At 46.9% G+C, this 17,967-nt stretch overlaps 2 protein-coding genes and 1 long non-coding RNA gene across 4 annotated transcripts; 2 read left to right on the top strand and 1 right to left on the bottom strand.

Moving 5' to 3' along the window:
* Positions 1–49: 49 nt before the first annotated feature.
* On the bottom strand, positions 50–7,811 carry LOC133472328 (serine/threonine-protein phosphatase PP1-beta catalytic subunit). Of its 2 annotated transcripts, none has more exons than XM_061762944.1 (8): positions 7,486–7,811; positions 2,701–2,832; positions 2,383–2,613; positions 2,188–2,292; positions 2,033–2,104; positions 905–1,056; positions 444–578; positions 50–369 (listed from the first exon to the last, which is right to left on the bottom strand). In XM_061762944.1, exons 1-8 carry the CDS (start codon positions 7,535–7,537, stop codon positions 265–267), a joined length of 984 nt encoding a protein of 327 aa, XP_061618928.1. In that variant the 5' UTR covers positions 7,538–7,811; the 3' UTR covers positions 50–264. The 2 variants fall into 2 exon arrangements, with proteins under 2 accessions (XP_061618928.1, XP_061618929.1); XM_061762945.1 differs by lacking the exon at positions 7,486–7,811 and adding an exon at positions 3,241–3,341.
* Positions 3,485–5,986, top strand: LOC133472331 (uncharacterized). Its single transcript, XR_009786678.1, has 3 exons — positions 3,485–3,824; positions 4,171–4,386; positions 5,526–5,986. It is a non-coding gene; the product is annotated as an uncharacterized LOC133472331 (long non-coding RNA).
* A 2,219-nt stretch (positions 7,812–10,030) lies between the features above and the next one.
* Positions 10,031–17,956, top strand: rela (v-rel avian reticuloendotheliosis viral oncogene homolog A). Its single transcript, XM_061762942.1, is given in 12 exon segments — positions 10,031–10,274; positions 12,131–12,166; positions 12,248–12,393; positions 12,728–12,873; positions 13,291–13,382; positions 13,769–13,903; positions 14,262–14,366; positions 14,803–15,018; positions 15,099–15,179; positions 15,330–15,398; positions 15,919–16,703; positions 16,705–17,956. Coding segments are annotated over 12 exon segments (2,019 nt in total). The 5' UTR covers positions 10,031–10,267; the 3' UTR covers positions 16,906–17,956.
* Positions 17,957–17,967: the final 11 nt, after the last annotated feature.

Below are 17,967 nucleotides of genomic sequence, written 5' to 3'. Positions count from 1 at the left end.
CTCAGTGCGTATGCGTGTGAACAAAAAAGACCAAATGCAGTAAGGACTCTCCATTTTGTATAATTGTCATGTTTAATGTTTGAAGGTTACATAGATGCAATGGGGAAAATCGGGGCCAATGAAAGGCAGTGCGGTGGGACATAAAGAAAAACTGTTTGGGGTGTGTCTTTTTTTTTCCTTTTTCTTTTTCTTTTCAAAACAGTTGATGGAATTGTGCGCCATGAGAAGCAGACGCCCTTGAGGCTGGTCGTCTTCTGTCGTCCTTCACCGCTTCTTCGGCGGCTGCGCTGTGCGGGGAGGAGTGACAGGTCGGCCGGAGTTCATGCCGCCGTACTGGTACTTGGCTTTCTTCTCGGAAGGCTTCAGGATCTGAATAACGCAATTTCCCAGCAGGTTAATAAATGGCACTTGCGTGGCGCTACTTCCCGACTGCAGTTTTTGACCTGGAAGGAGCACATCAGGGTTTCGTCCACGCTCATCATGCCGCCGGCGTTGTCGAACTCTCCGCAGTAGTTGGGAGCTGAGAAGAGCGTCACCAGCTGCCTCTTCGCAAAGAACTCGTAACCGTCTTCTACCACCTGCGGGTGTCCACGCGGTAAGTACGGCGCCGACTCGACTTGACATGTGACCTCATTAAAACTCATTCACTGCCAGCCCTCCCAGTTAACGAGAATATTTGACTTCTAAAGCCGTCAATGGCAGTGAATGTGTTGTCAACCTTGATATTTGACTTCTAAAGCCGTCAATGGCAGTGAATGTGTTATTAACATGGATATTTGACTTCTAAAGCCGTCAATGGCAGTGAATGTTTTATTAACATGGATATTTGACTTCTAAAGCCGTCAATGGCAGTGAAAGTGTTAATTGGCTCCCAGATCGCTCATTTTGGCGTCTGGTCTCGTACCTGGTGGGCTCTGCAGATGAGGTCAAGGTCGTGCCGGTTGAGGAACTTGCTGACCACGTCGGCTCCGAACGTGAATGAGACGCCGCGGTCGTTCTCGCCCCATCCCTGGACGTCCTTGTCTGGATCCGACCACAGGAGGTCGCACAAGAGGCCTGAGGAGGCAAGTGGTACCGCTGAGCTTTGATTCTCACACTGTGTGTGCACCTCAGTGAGTGTGTGTCCGTGTTATGACGTGAACACAGGACCTCCCTCCATGCACCATAAAAGAGGATGTGTGTGTGTGGGGGGGGGGGGGGGGTGAAGGCGGCGAGAGCGTTTGGCTCCCTTAAAAGGAGAAGAGCCAGGTTTCGTGACAACAGGCGAGATTTACCTCTCCAACCAGAACATTTAAGGTGCCAAGAACACAAGGTTGAGCTGTCCAATTTTTACGATTGAGGAAATTCACATTTTTTTTAAACATATATATCAAAAAGTCATACAGCAATGGGCTCCCTTTAAGTGGTTTTACTGCTCACATGCCACGCTCATATGGTTTCTCAATAAGAGTGGAGTTTGTGTATTAATGTTAGAGGAATTGTTTGACAACACACTTTGTTAGTTCATCATGTAATTAGTGTTGCCACGTCATTTTAAGGGGATGTTGCTGATGTCGTCATGCACCATTACGCAGTGGCATTGCTCCACTAGTTCATCGTCTCATGCTTTATTTGTACAAGTAATATAGACGCAACACACGGATTTAAAAAAAAATATATATTTATCTTATGTATATTTCTATTCCTTTTGTTTTCACTGGGGGTTCATTAAACTGAACGCATCGAGTACATTTTGCGACACACGATGCACTTTTGCAGCTAATCGGAAAGCTTGTCCATTTTTCCGACTGACAGAAAATCATTTTGTCATTTCGAGGGAAAATGTGCGTTTAAGCTTTTGACTCACTTTAACAAAATTTCCAAACAAACTTTTTTTTGGGGGGGGGAGGGGGGTAAGTTTCTAAATCTGGCAACAGAAGTGCTAAGTTGTCATCAATGGTTATTATCATTTGGACAATTACAACTGGTGTTGTAATGTCCCTGCTTCTTTAACAGCACGCTAGCTTTAATCTGTGCGTATGTGTCCACCAACCTGTGTCTGGCACATCTGTGGGTCTCATGATACGTCTGATCTGCTCCATAGACTGCAGGTCGGGAGACAGACCTGCGGGCGGCACCGTGACACCACACCGTGAGCGGCCGGAGCGGCTTTATCAAACGGCGCTCGTCCGGACCGCCCCGGCCTACCTCCGTGACAGCAGAAGATCTTCTCGTCCACGATGGCGGCGATGGGCAGGCAGTTGAAGCAGTCGGTGAAGGTCTTCCACAACTTGATGTTGAACCGGCGCTTACCTGAGGGGGGGTGGGGGGGGGGGGGGGCGCTTTGGCGTAAGTTACCCTGTCGGTGGCGACCCATCTACAGCGCGAGACGGGCGTACTCACACTCGTCGTAGAAGCCGTAGATGCGGTTGATGGAGGCGCACTCGTGGTTGCCCCGCAGCAGGAAGAAGTTCTCGGGGTACTTGATCTTGTAGGCCAAAAGCAGGCAGATGGTCTCCAAGGACTGCTTCCCCCTGTCCACGTAGTCGCCAAGGAACAGGTAGTTGGCCTCTGGGGGGAAGCCGCCGTACTCAAAGAGCCTCAGCAGGTCTGTGTACTGCCCGTGGATGTCACCTGGAGGGAGGGCAGCACGTGCGGGAAGAGCGGACGAGACGCTGATTGGTTAGGAACGGACAGAGCAAACGGACGGCGAGCGCTCACCACAGATTTTGAGCGGTGCTTCCAGCTCCAGAAGGATGGGCTGACTGAGGAAGATCTCCCGGGACTTGATGCAAAGGCCCCGCACCTCGGCCTCCGTCATCTGGACGATCTTGCCCGGACGACATCCTCGCACTGGGAGGTGAAAGCAAAAGCGTCACCGGTGCGGCTCCCTCGCCTCCATTAAACATTTTGCTGTCATCATTCCACAGCGTCACGCCTCATCCTCTCTGGGTGGGTGAACATCCGGGTGATCATTTTTCCGGTGCTTTTTAACTCATTCACTGCCAGCCTTCCCAATTAACATGGATATTTGACTTCTAAAGCCGTCAATGGCAGTGAATGTGTTAAGAACAGCAGAGTGTGGGCGCACTTAAGTGTGTCATAATGATACGCCATTTGTGTGTATAAGAGGAACAGCAGCAACGCTTCACATGCTATCTACCAAACAGACTGAACCTGAACAGTGACGCACAGACTCAACCATCAAGGTGTGTGTATGAGAGCGAGTGAAAGATGCGTGCGTGTCAAGCGTGACTTCACCTTCCCTCCCTCTGAGCTGCGTGATGGCGTGCTTGCAGAACGGGCAGCTGGATCAACTGACAAGTCAGGACTGATATAGGACAAACACACACACGCGCGCGCGCGCGCACACATGGGGATCGCCTTTCAGCCGCTGGCGTAGACACACGCACGCACGCACGCATGCATACTTCAATTTTTTTCGCTCACAGTGACCAGTGACCTTGACTTTGGGACGTACCACTATGCACTTCCGCCAGTTTAAAAAACCGTGGACGTCTCATAAACCACTAACACACACACACGCAAACACAGCTTATTACCATGGAAACCCAGCAAGACCAATTTCCAGCATACAAAAAAATGTGAGCGAACAAAGCCGCTGTTCCTGCTTTGCAAAATAAATGTTCGTGTGCACACCGACAGAAAGTCCAACAGAAACCGTACGCCAAAATACAGAAACAACCTCGAGGGTCTTTTCAGTTTGAAATGACGTTTGTTTTTTCTTGTGTGCGGAAGATGCAGAGCCGCCAAAGGAGAAGCGAGGCCCCGATTTCCTCCCCCCCTCCTGGCATCATCCACTCGCTCGGTTCATCTGTGCTCAGGTATTGTTTGGCAATGCACTCTTAAATGCTTGCTCGATGGCTAGATCAGAAAAATGGAGAGCAATTAAGTGAAATGAGATCATTTCCCGCACAGTACCTCCTTATCATTTGTAACGAATCGAAGCACTTTTGAGTGGTGAGAAGAAAACAGTTTGCTGTTTGTTGATTTGATGGGTCAACTATCGTGTGTGTCACTCCAAATGGTTAGGGTTCCCCACAAAGCCACGTTCATGATTTGTATGGAAAAACTCGACCTTCCCCTGCACCATTTTCTGTTGTGTTTTTCCTGCTGCATTTCTGTCAGCGAGGGGAAAATAACGTTTTCTCCTGCTTGACTGGTCGCCAGGCTCTTGAGGGGTCACGGCGGCCAACTGTGTTTCCAAAGAGAGCGAGCGGGCCAGGCCATATATGGGCGTCGCTGTACGGCGGCTTTGAGGAAGTCGGCCGTCAGGGCGAAGAGCTCCCTCCTCTCCTCGCTGGTGGAACGAGAACTACACGATCCGGCGTAGGGAGCTGTGCGAGCCCATTCGCAGAAACACGCACGCCGCATCAGCCCAGCCAAGTGTGTTTCCTGTCTAAATTTAATTCCCAAAAACGAGAAAAGTTGCATTCACTTTACAAATAATTACATAGTCGTCGTCCGTGCTGCGTTACTGCATGACGTTGCACCCTCGTTTTTCAGGCTATCGTATTTATCACGCTCGGGTAAGCTCCTGTAAAACTGACACACAAAACTAAAGCGAATGAAGCATCGTATATTCAAACACCACACTGTTTAAACCATATAATTTTGTCCCATGAAAGTCACCTAGCTCAATGCTAACATGTAACTGACAGGCTAACGGAAATGAGTCAAGACGGTAATTACTTGTCTGACCTTCAAACAGCTGCTACTTTAACACACGGAGCAGCAACACATACAAACAGCATACGACATATATATATTCATAATATATTGACTTTGCGTCAACAATTACTAACTACAACTAAAACTACATTCACTTCGTGGACGTTTACATTCGTCAACTGCAATCCCACCGTTTACTGCCACCGACGTGCAGAGTCGTCGTACATTTTTCAACGGGTAGGCGTGGAAGAGGGTCCTGCCCAGCTTGATTGTGAAAGGTTTTTAAAGCACGGAATTGCATCACTATACAGATATACATATTTTTTAAATTTGAGATCAGCACAGTTTTTGTGTCAAATATAAAGATTAGGAGTCAAATCTCGGCTTGTCACATCGATTATGAGGGAGAAAGATGCCAAATCGTTGGAGGTCCGACACGTTAAGACAACTGAAACTCCAACGGAGTCAATGGCTAACACCATGGGGGGGGGGAAAAAAAAAAAAAAAAGCCACTGACGTTTATATCTAAAAATAATTATCTAGCCATCAAAAGCTCTAATCATTCTTGGTTTTTTGTTTTGTTTTACAGTTTGAGGTGTCACAAGAGCCAAAACGTAACTCAAAATTATCCTAACGAAAGTATTAGACGCGTTTAAAAAAAAAAAATAATAATAATGTTTGTTTTCAAAATCCGCAACGTGGGGGTCATGAAGCGCGATATAGCAGTGGAACACGACGTAATCGTGATTAATTAGCCAATTACGAGTGTGTACTGCAGTGGGGATCAGGTTTTATGAATGTGAATCCTGAAGTGCTTGAAATGACTGCGCATTCTTTGGATGCCCTCACCCCAGGTTGGCAGAGAGGGAGAAAAGGCGACGCCATTCCTGAACAGGCCGTTTTGTTCTGCCGCTGACATTTCGAGTAGAAGGAGCGTCTTTGTGAGGCCGAAGAAAGGACCAAACTGAGACAACGGGGGGTGCGTCATTTCTTTACACTGAGCACCATTGACGGCTTTAGAAGTCCAATATACATGTTAACTGCGAAGGCTGGCACTGAAGGAGTTAATTTACCATTTCTGTGATACAATTAAGTGACTGCTATTGAGGGGTAACACATTTTGTTTGTGTTCACATTTTCAATGTTTATTAACCAACTGACTAACAGGCCGTAGCGCCGGCGCGGTTAAGAACTGAAAACCTCGGCACTCGCCGCCGCTTAGTATCAGGGACAGCTGTGTGTGCTGACATTTAACAGGACAGCTCTGCAGCTATGTGCACCCATGTGCCCGTCAACAGTGAAACAAAACACCCCCCCCCCCCCCCCCCGCCCCAAAATTTATTTCGGGCTGGAGACGGCGACGGGATGTGCAATGTTCAAATGCTTTAAAGCAGATGACAATTATAATAAATGTATGACTGCAATTGCCTGGATTTTCGCCGATTGCAGGTGGGTGTGAAGTGAATCCTCCGCCATAAACGGATTCTCTGCGTTCTGAGCTGGTAACAACACTGAGGCTCAAGTCGGTGGCGCGGTCAATTATGTAACATGAGCAATCAATCTGGAGGATGCTGAGGCTGTGCTGCAATTGTGCACGTTCAGCGCAAACCGTTCAACGAAAAAAACAAAGCGGCCGTTTGTCTTGAGATAAATCAACGAGCCAGGCCTTCGACCGGCTTCCAACTGCAGTCAAAACCTGTTCACCGCGGGTTCAAGAATCACCCACCCGCGATAGGTGAAAATCTATGCGAGCATATGGAATATACTGTACGTATTGTTGTGTCTGTGTACATGCGTGTGGCGTGAGTGTCTGGGCGTGAACTGTGGTCGACAGCAGCCCCTGCACGAGTGAGCGTGCTCGGGTATCAGCGACTGCGGCTCTACAGTAAGTATACAGTAAAAAAAAAAAAAAATACAATACGGCGAGGAAAACGGATAATTCCAAGCAATCGCGATTCGCAGCACAAGCAGTGTTTCGTGCAAAACGATACCCAACATGAGAAGTCTGTCGCATCGCTTTCAATTCAAACAGAAATGTTAATTCCATGCCTTCTTGTGTAAATATTCGCATGTAAACACAAACAAACACGTGCCACATCCCCTTGGAAGGAAAAAAACTGCGTTTCTGAGGACTGCTGGAAAATCCAACAGGCACACCCCAGACTTTAAGTGGTTTCTATTTACCCAAAACAAACAACATTGCGGACACTTTCGGCGGCCATTATTGACCAAGTTACGGTTTGTATTTGGGGATTTAAAAAAAATAAATACAAAAACTTTGGGGAGTGAGGTGAACCTAAAGCTACCGCCCATCACCGTGCCGCGTTCAAGAAACGCGAGGAACGTTTTAAAAAGGGGACACCAACTTTTCTGGTTTTATTTCATGATGTCAGTACGTGTCAGGCACTGGACCGCAGTCAAACATTTGTCAAGACGTTCGTCACGGCAACGCGAATGACATTTACTCCACCTAGTGTCGCGGTGCATATAGCCTGCGGGAGGTGAACGACAACTTTTTGTCGCCACGCAAAAACGTCACACCACGGTGGCGATGATTTCGGGTGCCAATTTAAAAAAAATAATAATAATAAAAGCGTAAACGGAAAACGAAAGAAGGAAAAAGGGCGAACAAAGCTTAAAGGTGCGGTTGTGATTTCGCCAGCAAGACGTTTTTGTTTTCTGTTTTTCGGCGACGTTAGCAAGTCGAGCAAAGCTTTTAGCTTGTGGGCCAAAAAAAAAACAAAACAAACAAACGGAGAGACGCAGCCACGCATCGCGCGGAATCCGCGGAGGAAAAAAGAGCGTCAGACTCACCCTCTAAAAGCCTGGAAATCAACGAGTCCACATCCAACTCCCCCTCCGCCATTTCTGTTCCGAAGAGCTCGTTGGCACCGCAGAGTGAAGGAGGCTCGCAAGGTACCGCCTCACTGGCCCCGAACGCACCACCAACCTCCCCCGGGTTTGCCGTTTATGACATGCCTCGCGCTGCCTTTAAGGTCCGTCGCATACGTAGACGCACTAACGCCACGAGGGGGGTTCGATTCAATCGGCCCCAAGTCGATCGAGAGTGATCCAAAGTGACTAGTTTGGATATGACGTATTTGTTACACGTGAACGTGACAGTGACAAGAAAATGTCGTATGTCCTACGATTGATGCGAGCCCTTGAAGGCATCATTTCTTGCTTCTGCCCTCGCAACCTAGACATCAAATATACATAGAACCCGTTTTGAGAGAGAGTTTGTTGGAATACGTCAGCGCCTCCGCCATATTGGATGTGTCAATGGCTAGTGGTGTCTTAGAAGTGACGTTTTGTTTTTTGTCCCCCCCCCCAAAAAAAAAAACAACAACTACATGTTACTAGTGAGCACTCGTTCAGTTGTATTTTATTGAAAAGAAAACACAAATGGGAAGAATTAAATAGTTTATGCAACCTGATTACATACTTCAACACCCATTGATATTGTGCTCAATTTGGTGCGTGCGCCTCGGCCATATACTACCAACGTTCATAAGACACCAAAAAGACAACGAAGTGACTCAGTAAGATACAGTAATACAAGCCATTTTTCGCAGAGGATAAAGAATAGATGCCTGTGAGTATCATTATATTGTCTGTCTACGTCTTGCTGCACTGTTTGTGTTCAAATATCCGGTGGGTCTATTGTTACAACTACTGCAATGTCGATGATTCTTTTGTTAGCCTGTCTATGGCGTTTTGCGTTGTGTCAGCATTAAGCCAGTGGACTTTTGTGTTTAGTTCGAACTGCATTTTGAATTAATATGAATGATGAACGTTATTTTTTTATTTTGTTTTTTTTTTGGGGGGGGGGGGCGGTGTATTTGGTGTACAACGTTTGAGAACATTACTGATCGAAAATAAAAACGCTCATGACGTGTTGTGGCATCCAGGGATGGGTGGTTGTGGTATTCCATTTACTCGCCTACGTCGCCATCTAGTGGGGAAAATACGGAGGCGTTCCCTCGCCCTTCCCCTTCCTGTTCACACTTGCCTTCGGGAGTTGGGCCGACAATTAGCAATAATAAACATTTAAGTAGTTAACAGACGACAAGTGAGAGTGACAATACTGGTTCTCTGTGTTGGTAAAAAAAAAAAAAAAAAAACAGAATCAACAATGAAACTATCCCCCAGACGATGACTTAATTCGATCGGGAGTTGTGGTTTAAGCCTCCTCTCCCACGCACCATCTTTTTCTGATCCTCTTAGTGCGTCATCTGGGTATTTCCGCGCTGTTTTGAGTGGGTGGTGACGAGACGTGCCATTATTATTTTTTTCTTCTTCTTCTTCTATGCATCAAAGCTCGACGACAATCCAACCGGAACATGAAGACTCGGTTTTATAAAATAAAAGCTTCGACTTCCTGGTTCTACAAGGCCAGGGTTCCTGCTCTAACGTTTGAACTGAAGCAGAAAATGCGCAACGAGGTGAATCCTCAACTGCCTTCCAGAAATCACTGGCACATGTTAACAACTCTTGGCATTAATATGATTCAAGTCAAACATTAAAAAGGAATGGATGTCATTGTAGGACACCGTGGAGGAAGGTGCTGCAAACATTGGAACAGGTTTGAAGTTTGCACAAGTTCGCACAGCGCAAATGGCAAACTATCGTGCGGACAGAGTTGTTTGGAATGAACACACAACAGCAGCACATCACCATCAGAACCTCATCCAACTGTCAAATATGGTAGAGGGGCCATCATATTTTGGGACCGCTTTTCTACCTCGAGGCCTGGACGCGTTGCCATCGTCGAGTTTTGTCGACACATTTTGCAGGACGACGACCAAAAGGGCAGATGCAAATTAACAACAGGGAACTCTTTATTTTTTCTCTGGAGTTCTAACCTCAACCCGATGTTGCCGTGGCATGACCTCGAGAGAGCGATTCACAGAGAATCGTGCGAAACTGAAACAGGTTGAAAAATCCTTCCCGACCGATCTGCAAGCAATTTCGAAGTTTCACGTCTTCAATGTCAGCCTCCAATCTCGTCATATTTATCGGACTCCTCTCTCTTTCGGCAAGTGCAGCGTCAATATTTCTCCTCCTTTTCAGTCAAGCGCAACCATTAATCGTTTGCTGTTTGGAGAACAGCGGGTTGCGCAAAACATTGAACAGTTGAACATTCAAAAATTAAGAGGTGATCAAATGAAGTTCACCTGGAAAGCATTTTGGATTCATGCTGGAATTTGACCCCAAAGCCCAATAAGCCCTACATTATTTGTATTTAATTTTTTAAATAGGGATTTCCAATGCAATAGTTCTGTCATTTTGTTTTTTTTTGAAAGAGTGCAAATCAATAAATCAATAGCATGTACGAGACTGTGCAGCACAATTGTGTGGCGGCCTTACCGGAAAATGCGCGCGTGTGCTGTCACACGCGGCTTGACGCAGCGTCGCAGCGGCAGGGCCGTATCTATCCGTTCTCGGTGGGTGGGGAGACAAGGAGGCGACACCAGCCAGCGAGCCCGCAAGTCGACACGGTTTGTTTGTTTTTTTCCGCCAAGACTCCGCACGCTTTGCCGTTTGCAACCTCGACAAAAGGAGCCGTGAGAGTCCAGAGGGTCTTGTGGGAGCCATGGCCAGTAAGTGGAGCCGCTTTCGACCTCTTTGCTGCGTGTTTGCTCACTTTTTTGGAGCGCGGTGGTGGTGGTGGTGGGGGGGGGTGACGGTGAAAGTTGACGGGGTGTTGTTTTGCGCCCAGGGGAATCCCCCAGCAACCATTGGCTTGCCGACATTTATTATCCCTTCGTTACGTTCGCCCGTGGTGTCCTCAGGATTGTCACAGGCGCTTGTGTTGACTTGGCGAACGTTGAGCTGGGGACGGGGCCCTGCTGGCGCACGCATTTCCTTCTGCGACTACCAAGGCCCCGAACGTCGTTTGAAAATGAGTGGATTGAAAACCCTGCAGCCTCGCTTCGGGGTAATACTGATTCATATTCAGCACCCGAAGGCATTTTCATGCGTTTGAGCAGGGCCCCTGTAGTTCGGCTAATGTGGAAGCTCTCAACTCATATCGTGTGTGGTGGAAAACTCTTCGTTTGTTTCAGTCGGTTTGTGCCTATGAAGGTCGGAGTGGACGAATTGCGAATACTGAAACAATGACACTTCCTGAAAAGTATATTTCATATCGTGATTCCATTCAAACATATTGCACATAAAAGTGTCATAATCACCATACCCAAATGAAAGTTTCAAAACAATCCGTTGCAAAAGAGCAAATGCACTAAAAAAGTTAAAAACAACTGAGCTGTACTTAGCCAGTGATTCTTTCTCTTACCACTAAAGGAAACTCTTTGTTTTTTAAGTCAGTGGTTATCACCCCGGCACCCGCTTTTTGCAACTGACACTAAGTTGCGACCCACTTTTAACTCATTCACTGCCAGCCTTCCCAGGTAACTTGGATATTTGACTTTTAAAGCCGTCAATGGCAGTGAATGTGTTAAAGATGTTAAGAACAATGAAGAAAATGTATTGCTCGAAAAATAACATCGGAATATGGCCATTTTTAAACAATATTATTATAACAATGCATACGGACGTGTTCAAATTTCCTTTAATTTTGAACTTTTGGGAAATTTCCTTTCCACCTTAGTAAGAAGCTACAAAAATATTACAAGACGGCGCCGGTCTAATAGGAAAGTAGTATATAGATGTCAAGGGTTACGTTGAAGTGATGCATCTCGACGACGAGACAAGGGGGAGGAGCTCAGTTTAGCCTGGGTTGTTAGCAGAAGCTACAAGAGAGTATTCGCCGCATGAGCGTGTACACACGCACTTTTAAAGATCACAGCTGCACAAAATAAGGCCACACACAAAAAAATGTCACTTGTAAATTGCCACCGATTTCTTCTTTTTAGGAAAGTGCAGCATCAATAGTTTTGTCTTTTTAAGGAAAGGGTGGGGTTATGACACGCTACAATTCAGTCTGTATAGCACCGCAAAGCGGATGAGTGATAATCATTCAAACGCGTTAAACTTGCTTTGGTCCGCTCAGGTATCTGTCGAATTCCATGATTCTTAAGATTTTTTTATTATTTTTTTTAAACACCAAATATTGTATTGTCGTAAAAAGTTAAACACAACTGAACTGCGCCTAACAAATGCAGTCTAAACAATTAATGTCACACTCTCATTGCATTTGTATCACACGCATGCATCAATTCATTAAGCGTCGAAAACTGGAGAGCAACTTTGTCCATGTCATTTGTTACCAGCTTTTTTTTTTTTTTTGTTGTTCACTGCAGTTTTTGACACGCGAATCAAGTCCATATGCTGAATGTTTCCCTGTGACCTTTTGCCTCTTAAAACACTTCCATTCCAAGAAGGAGAAGTTCTAACCAAGCCACAAAAATGTGCTGAAACGGTTGTTATGTTGTTGTTGTGATGTCAGCTACGCTAACATTTTGTGTTTGAAAAATTCCCCTTTTGTCCGTTCCAGGTGTTTATGGATGGCCAATGAACACTCTTAACCCAGGTAATAAGAAGCGTCCAAGCAAATAAATACAGCGACGGTCACGTGCTGTCAATTTAATCGCATCGTTGTTCCGCTGTCAAGTCCAAACAGCTAGCCCCTTCCTCGAGATCATCGAGCAGCCCAAGCAGCGCGGGATGCGGTTTCGGTACAAGTGCGAGGGCCGTTCCGCGGGCAGCATACCTGGGGAGAAAAGCAACGACACCACCAAGACCCACCCGGCCATTAAGGTCAGTTCAATTGCTCTGTAGAATATGGTAATTGTGGGGGGGGGAAAAAAAAAAAATTATAATCAAGCAATATTTCATATCAACACCTATATTCCCAGGAAATGTATCACAAACTAAAGCTAGCTTAATGCTAACATATCATACTCATAGCCATAGATGGGCTCATGGAAATTAGCAAAGACATTATGGTGGTTATATACCCGGCACAACTGCTACTTGAACAAACATAGAGCAGCAACACATACAAAGAGAGCCTCTTTTTTTTTTTTTTTTTAAACCTCCTTCTACTCGCTATGTTTCATATTTTGGTGTGTGAACGTACGTCACGGAACAGGTGCACAAGTACAGCGGCCCCTTGCGCGTTCGCATCTCCCTGGTGACAAAGAACACGCCGTACAAGCCCCATCCGCACGAGCTGGTCGGAAAAGACTGCAAGCACGGCTACTACGAGGCCGACCTGCAGGAGAGGCGCGTGCACAGGTACGTACGCGCTTTGTCCGGGAAGCCATTCGCACGGTGCCATGAAAGCAGCTTTTTGTGTGTTTTTTTGTGCAGCTTTTTTACCGGCACGACCTCGTGTGAAGCTGCAATGTACCCCGGGTGGATCATTGACAGCACAGATTGGCTGATGACGTGTTGTTTGCTTTTTTGCTCGTTGTACCTTTCATATATTGAGTTAAAGTGTTTTGGAACACTGCTCGGGCCATGTTAACTACGTCATTGCTGTCGCATAGTTACAATGTGTCATCATAAATATTGGCGTGAAACCGTGCTTACGAAACACTGCGCATCGAACGACACGACAAAATGGCAAATTCACTCGATAGGTCGCTGTATAGAGGATGCGGAGTGCCAGTAATAAGCAAAAACACGTAAATGTGGAATGTGTGTTTTCAGTTTTCAGAACTTGGGCATTCAGTGCGTGAAGAAGAAGGACGTGATTGAGGCCATCACGTGTCGGCTGCAGACCAACAACAACCCGTTCAACAGTAAGTGGTGGGCACGCAGCGTCAACGCTTCGAATGATGATTTTCGCCGTTTTCTCTACTGCCGTACTTTGAATGCATGAGAGGTCAGTCGAAAAGATGTTAAGTGAGGTAAATACCTCGGACGGGTGACAGAATGCCGGCATTTTAAAAGGTAAGTTGACTCAAAAATAGACATGGTGGGAAGTCACTTTTTTTTTTTTTTAATTTATTTGTCCTGGTTTAGTACCAGTCAGTGGTCGTCGGTCATTTTTCTGCCACCCGGAAGTATTCCCCACCTGAAATTGTCGATAGGCCGCTGATGACAGGATGCAGCGATGCGGTTGCTGCGCAGCCAAACCGCGCGCCACACCCTCACCCTGTCCCTGCTGCGTGCGTCTCTGCTGCAGTTCCCGAGGCCAAGGTGTGGGAGGAGGAATTTGACCTGAATTCGGTGCGGCTCTGCTTCCAGGCCTCCATCACGCTGCCTACGGGGGAACTCTTCCCCCTGGACCCCGTGGTCTCGCAGCCCATCTTTGACAACAGTGAGTGAATCACCTTGTCGTGTCATCTGCTGGATCTGAATCGGATTTTAAGCCTTACATACTGTGGCCTATAATATCCTCATGATAATGGTCTATATCTAATTATGAACTACAGCTCTTGTCAAAATGTATTCATAGTCTGACATTTATACACGGATCCTACCAAACAATGTGATGTTTAGAATGTTCTTTCACTCTTTGGAGGTTTTCTCGTTCAAATGTGGCCCAAACTGTACATCCGGGTTAAAGCGTCTTAGCTTCGCTGGCGATGGTGCCGCTCCAGTGTTGACCTCGTCCGACTTGAGTCGCGAGCGTTCCACGTTGCGCAGAAAGAGAACCGGCTCTTTTGTTGTCACAGGGGCCCCCAACACAGCGGAGCTGAAGATCTGCAGAGTGAACCGCAACTCGGGCAGCTGTAAAGGCGGCGATGAAATCTTCCTACTGTGCGACAAAGTGCAAAAAGGTAAATTGCGCTTTCGCGCAGATTTTTGGCTGTCACGCAAATTTGCGGTTTAAAGCGATTGTTTTGAAGTACTGCAAGTAAGTAAGATATCCATCATTTATCGCCACATGGACATTTAAGGTGTTTCAGCACTTGAGAAAAAAAATTAATGAAAGATTCCCTTTTGATAAGCACTCCTGCAGCGCCTCCACTGTTTTAATATGTTGTTGCATATGTCAGCCGGGAGGGGGGGCCTCTAAGGTTAAAAGTATATTAACACGTTCACAGCCATTGACGGCACAAGAAGTCAAATATTCATGTTAACTGGGAAGGCTGGCAGTGAATGAGTTTATATGTATAAATATAATATCAGCAATGTTAATGTGGATTCTCACTTATTTCTGGTTCTGATTCACGGTCACTTTCTTGTTCTAACCCTCGTCTCCCCTCTGCTCAGAGGACATCGAGGTGCGCTTCTTCCAGGACTCCTGGGAGGGCAAGGGCACTTTCTCCCAAGCGGACGTCCACAGGCAGGTGGCCATCGTGTTCCGCACGCCACCCTACCGCGACGCCAACCTCAGCGAGCCCGTCCGCGTGAAGGTGCAGCTGCGCCGGCCCTCGGACCGCGAGGTCAGCGAGCCCATGGACTTCCAGTACCTGCCCGCTGACCGGGGTACGTCTTTAACCCCTCCCTTGTGCAAATTCACAGAGTAGCGATGGTCTGATTGAGCTTCTTATATTCGCTCCCTCCAGACGAATATAGGCTGACTGAGAAGCGGAAACGCACTGGCGATATGTTCCAGAATCTGAAGCTTGCATCTGTGCTGTCTACAGGTATGATCTAAATTACAGTCATCCCCCGCCTAGTTGCAAATTTACCTCATCAAATTTTTTTTTTCTGTGGAACCTATCCTGTTATGGATGTACTTTGATTTGTAAGAATAATAGTGCCTGTTGGGATTTCAGTGTCAATTCCACCACCAGATCGAAGACACATCAGCCCCGTCCGGAGGACGGTTCCAGCCAAACATCCGTCAATGATGGCCCCACATTGTGAGTCGGCCAGTTGTTGTTTTCATCGCGCAACACAGGATTAACAGGATTCAGAAAGTCACACCAACAGTGCTGGGAAGAAATGGAGTATTCGTATGTCGTGACTGTGTTTAAAACACATTCACTGCCATTGACGGCTTTCGAAGTCAAATATCCACGTTAACTGGGAGGGCTGGCAGTGAATGCATTTTAAGTAGATTTTTCAGGTCTCTGTGCTTAATTTGAGTATATCTAATTTTCCAGCACATTTTTGCTGTTACGCTGTCCATTTTACTGCTTACTTGGTCAAAATAGGCTCGTTACTTTTTTCCACCTGTAAAAAAGCCATGAAAAGAAAAAGGTAAAGTCAACCGCGCTTGATTGATTGAGACCTCGGCGGAAAAACGACGACAATAACAAATTCGGAGAAGCAAGATATTATTTGTTTTCTTATAATTAGCTTAGCTCAGTTTAGCTCAGTAATGTCCAGTCGGTCAGGTGGATTATTTTGCTCACGGTGCTGGTTGCGTTTGTGTTGCAGTTCCCCCCTTTGCCAGCGGAGCCAAATCGCAACCCACCTTCACTTATTTGCAGCAGAGCCAGATGTTCTTGGACCACAACAAGGTGGGGGCCTCACCTTCCCCCTCCTCTTCTTCCTCCTCTTCCTCCAATTCGGCAGCAGCAGCTACGAGCCAAACGTGGAAGATCATGGAGAGCTTGAACCTGGGCCCGCAGCCCAAAGTCGCGCAGGGTTCGAGTTTCGCCGTGAACCAGCCGCCCGTTTCCAGGCAGGACTACTCCACCCTCAAACTGTCAGACCTTCAGGAATTCTTTCCCGACATCTCCTCGGTCATCACCCAGGAGCCGTTGGCCTCGCAGGGGGGCGTGGCCTCTTCGCACTCTGCCGGCTTCTTCCCCTTACTGGGCTCTCAGTTCCCAGCGGACGACGCTTCGGCCGAGGACGACATCCCGCAGTTCCCCAGCTTTCCGGAAGCCCAGGCGCCGGGAACCCTGGACAGCCTCAACATGGACGACTTTGTCGACCTGCTGAACCCTCCGCACGAGAGCGTCAACGGCCAGCGACCCGGCCCCTCCTCCGCCTCGTCGGCCACGACCCACCGCAACGCGGCGGCGCAGAACACTTTGGACCCGGCCGGCATGCCGGGGAGCACCTGGATGAATTATCCCAACAGCATCGTCAACCTGCTCCAGAACGAGAGCATGATGGACGTCTTGACCAGTAACAACAACCAGCAGCGGCCCGCCGTGCTGGACGAGTTTGACGAGTTGATATCCGTGGATGAGGATCATCTCATTTCCATTTTCAACAGCGGAAGCCAAGCTGGTTTTGTTTCAGGACACCCGACCTAAAACGCATTTAAGAGCCCTGTTCATCACGCCGCTTGTTTCGGGCCCATTTGGAAAACCATTTCAACATTTATTCCAGATCCTCCATATCCTAGTACGCTCTTTGTCCTCACTAGTTACACGGTTTCAGGGTTCTGGTTTTGAGTCGGGTTACTTGTGAGGACAACGAGCGTACTAGTACATGGACTGAAAGGTGGATTTTAAATAGATGCTGCAAAGGCTTCCCTTAGGGCAGACATGAAGGGACCGAATGTAGCTCACGAGGACACCAGCAATAAATGTTGCCCAGCATTTTATTATTCGAATTTTTTTTGTAACTACAACAACGACAGGTCTGCTATTCTCACGAGAAATGCGAACAGATTTAAAGGTAAGTCTATGCCTACAAGTGAAGGCATTCCAGCACCTTCCCCCCCCCCCCCCCGCCCCACAAAGTAAAAAAACAAAACAATTCCCAACGACAGCTCGTAACTCATGGGGCACTCGTTAGTCAAGGTAACGATGTACTACTTTTCTTGAACATCTCGCCAAATTGTAGTCACGTGCGCAGAACCAAATGAAGGGTCTACTTGTAAATAATACAGGCAACATTCACGTGTGCTGGTATAGCAATGAACTGTGAAAGGTTTCATGCTTTGTTTGGCGGCATCATTTATTGCTGTGTTTCCCAACCTTTGTGCCAATATATATATATATATACCTGTATATACATAAGAACAAAACAAAAAAAGTCATAACTGTTCTATTCTCGTGTCAACTTTTTTCTAAATGCCAGAAACAAAAATGATGGCGACATCATCGTCAATGCAGCGATGGGAGCTTCTGAATGATCTCAAGCAGGGCTGACTTCTTCGGGAGTCACAAGGACTCATGCCATACCGCTTATGACAAGGCTCCTTTCAACTGCGTCCGAGTTAATTCAGTCCAAGCATGGCTTTTATTCTGTTGCTGGCCTCACGAAAACTATTTGTTTTCCACTTCCACTTCCATTTCCATCACTTCCAACTTCATCATCGCGCTTCGGGTGCTCTCCCAAATGTTCCCTGTTGAACAGGCAATTTAGCACCTGCTGATTTGGATCTTAATAGCAAATCAGGCCTGTAGTGCCATAGCACACTGGTTGGGAATCACTGATGTATTGTATGACAGCAGCTTTGTTTAAATGGATTCAAACCCACTTGCTTCATTTTCTAATAAAAGATGTTTGGAGATGTTTTGTACT

The sequence above is a fragment of the Phyllopteryx taeniolatus genome, chromosome 23 (assembly GCF_024500385.1).
Source record: "Phyllopteryx taeniolatus isolate TA_2022b chromosome 23, UOR_Ptae_1.2, whole genome shotgun sequence".
NCBI lineage: Eukaryota > Metazoa > Chordata > Actinopteri > Syngnathiformes > Syngnathidae > Phyllopteryx > Phyllopteryx taeniolatus.
Note: the sequence above shows the minus strand (reverse complement) of the source record. Positions and strands in the feature narration are given on the sequence as shown.

Coding starts and splice junctions, on each gene's coding strand:
- LOC133472328 (XM_061762944.1), bottom strand. CDS start 7,537: ATGGCGGAGGGGGAGTTGGATGTGGACTCGTTGATTTCCAGGCTTTTA. Junction 2,293..2,382: donor CTACGGCTTCTACGACGAGT/GTGAGTACGCCC, acceptor ACCCCCCCTCAG/GTAAGCGCCGGTTCAACATC. Junction 1,057..2,032: donor CACAGATGTGCCAGACACAG/GTTGGTGGACAC, acceptor TTGCCTCCTCAG/GCCTCTTGTGCGACCTCCTG.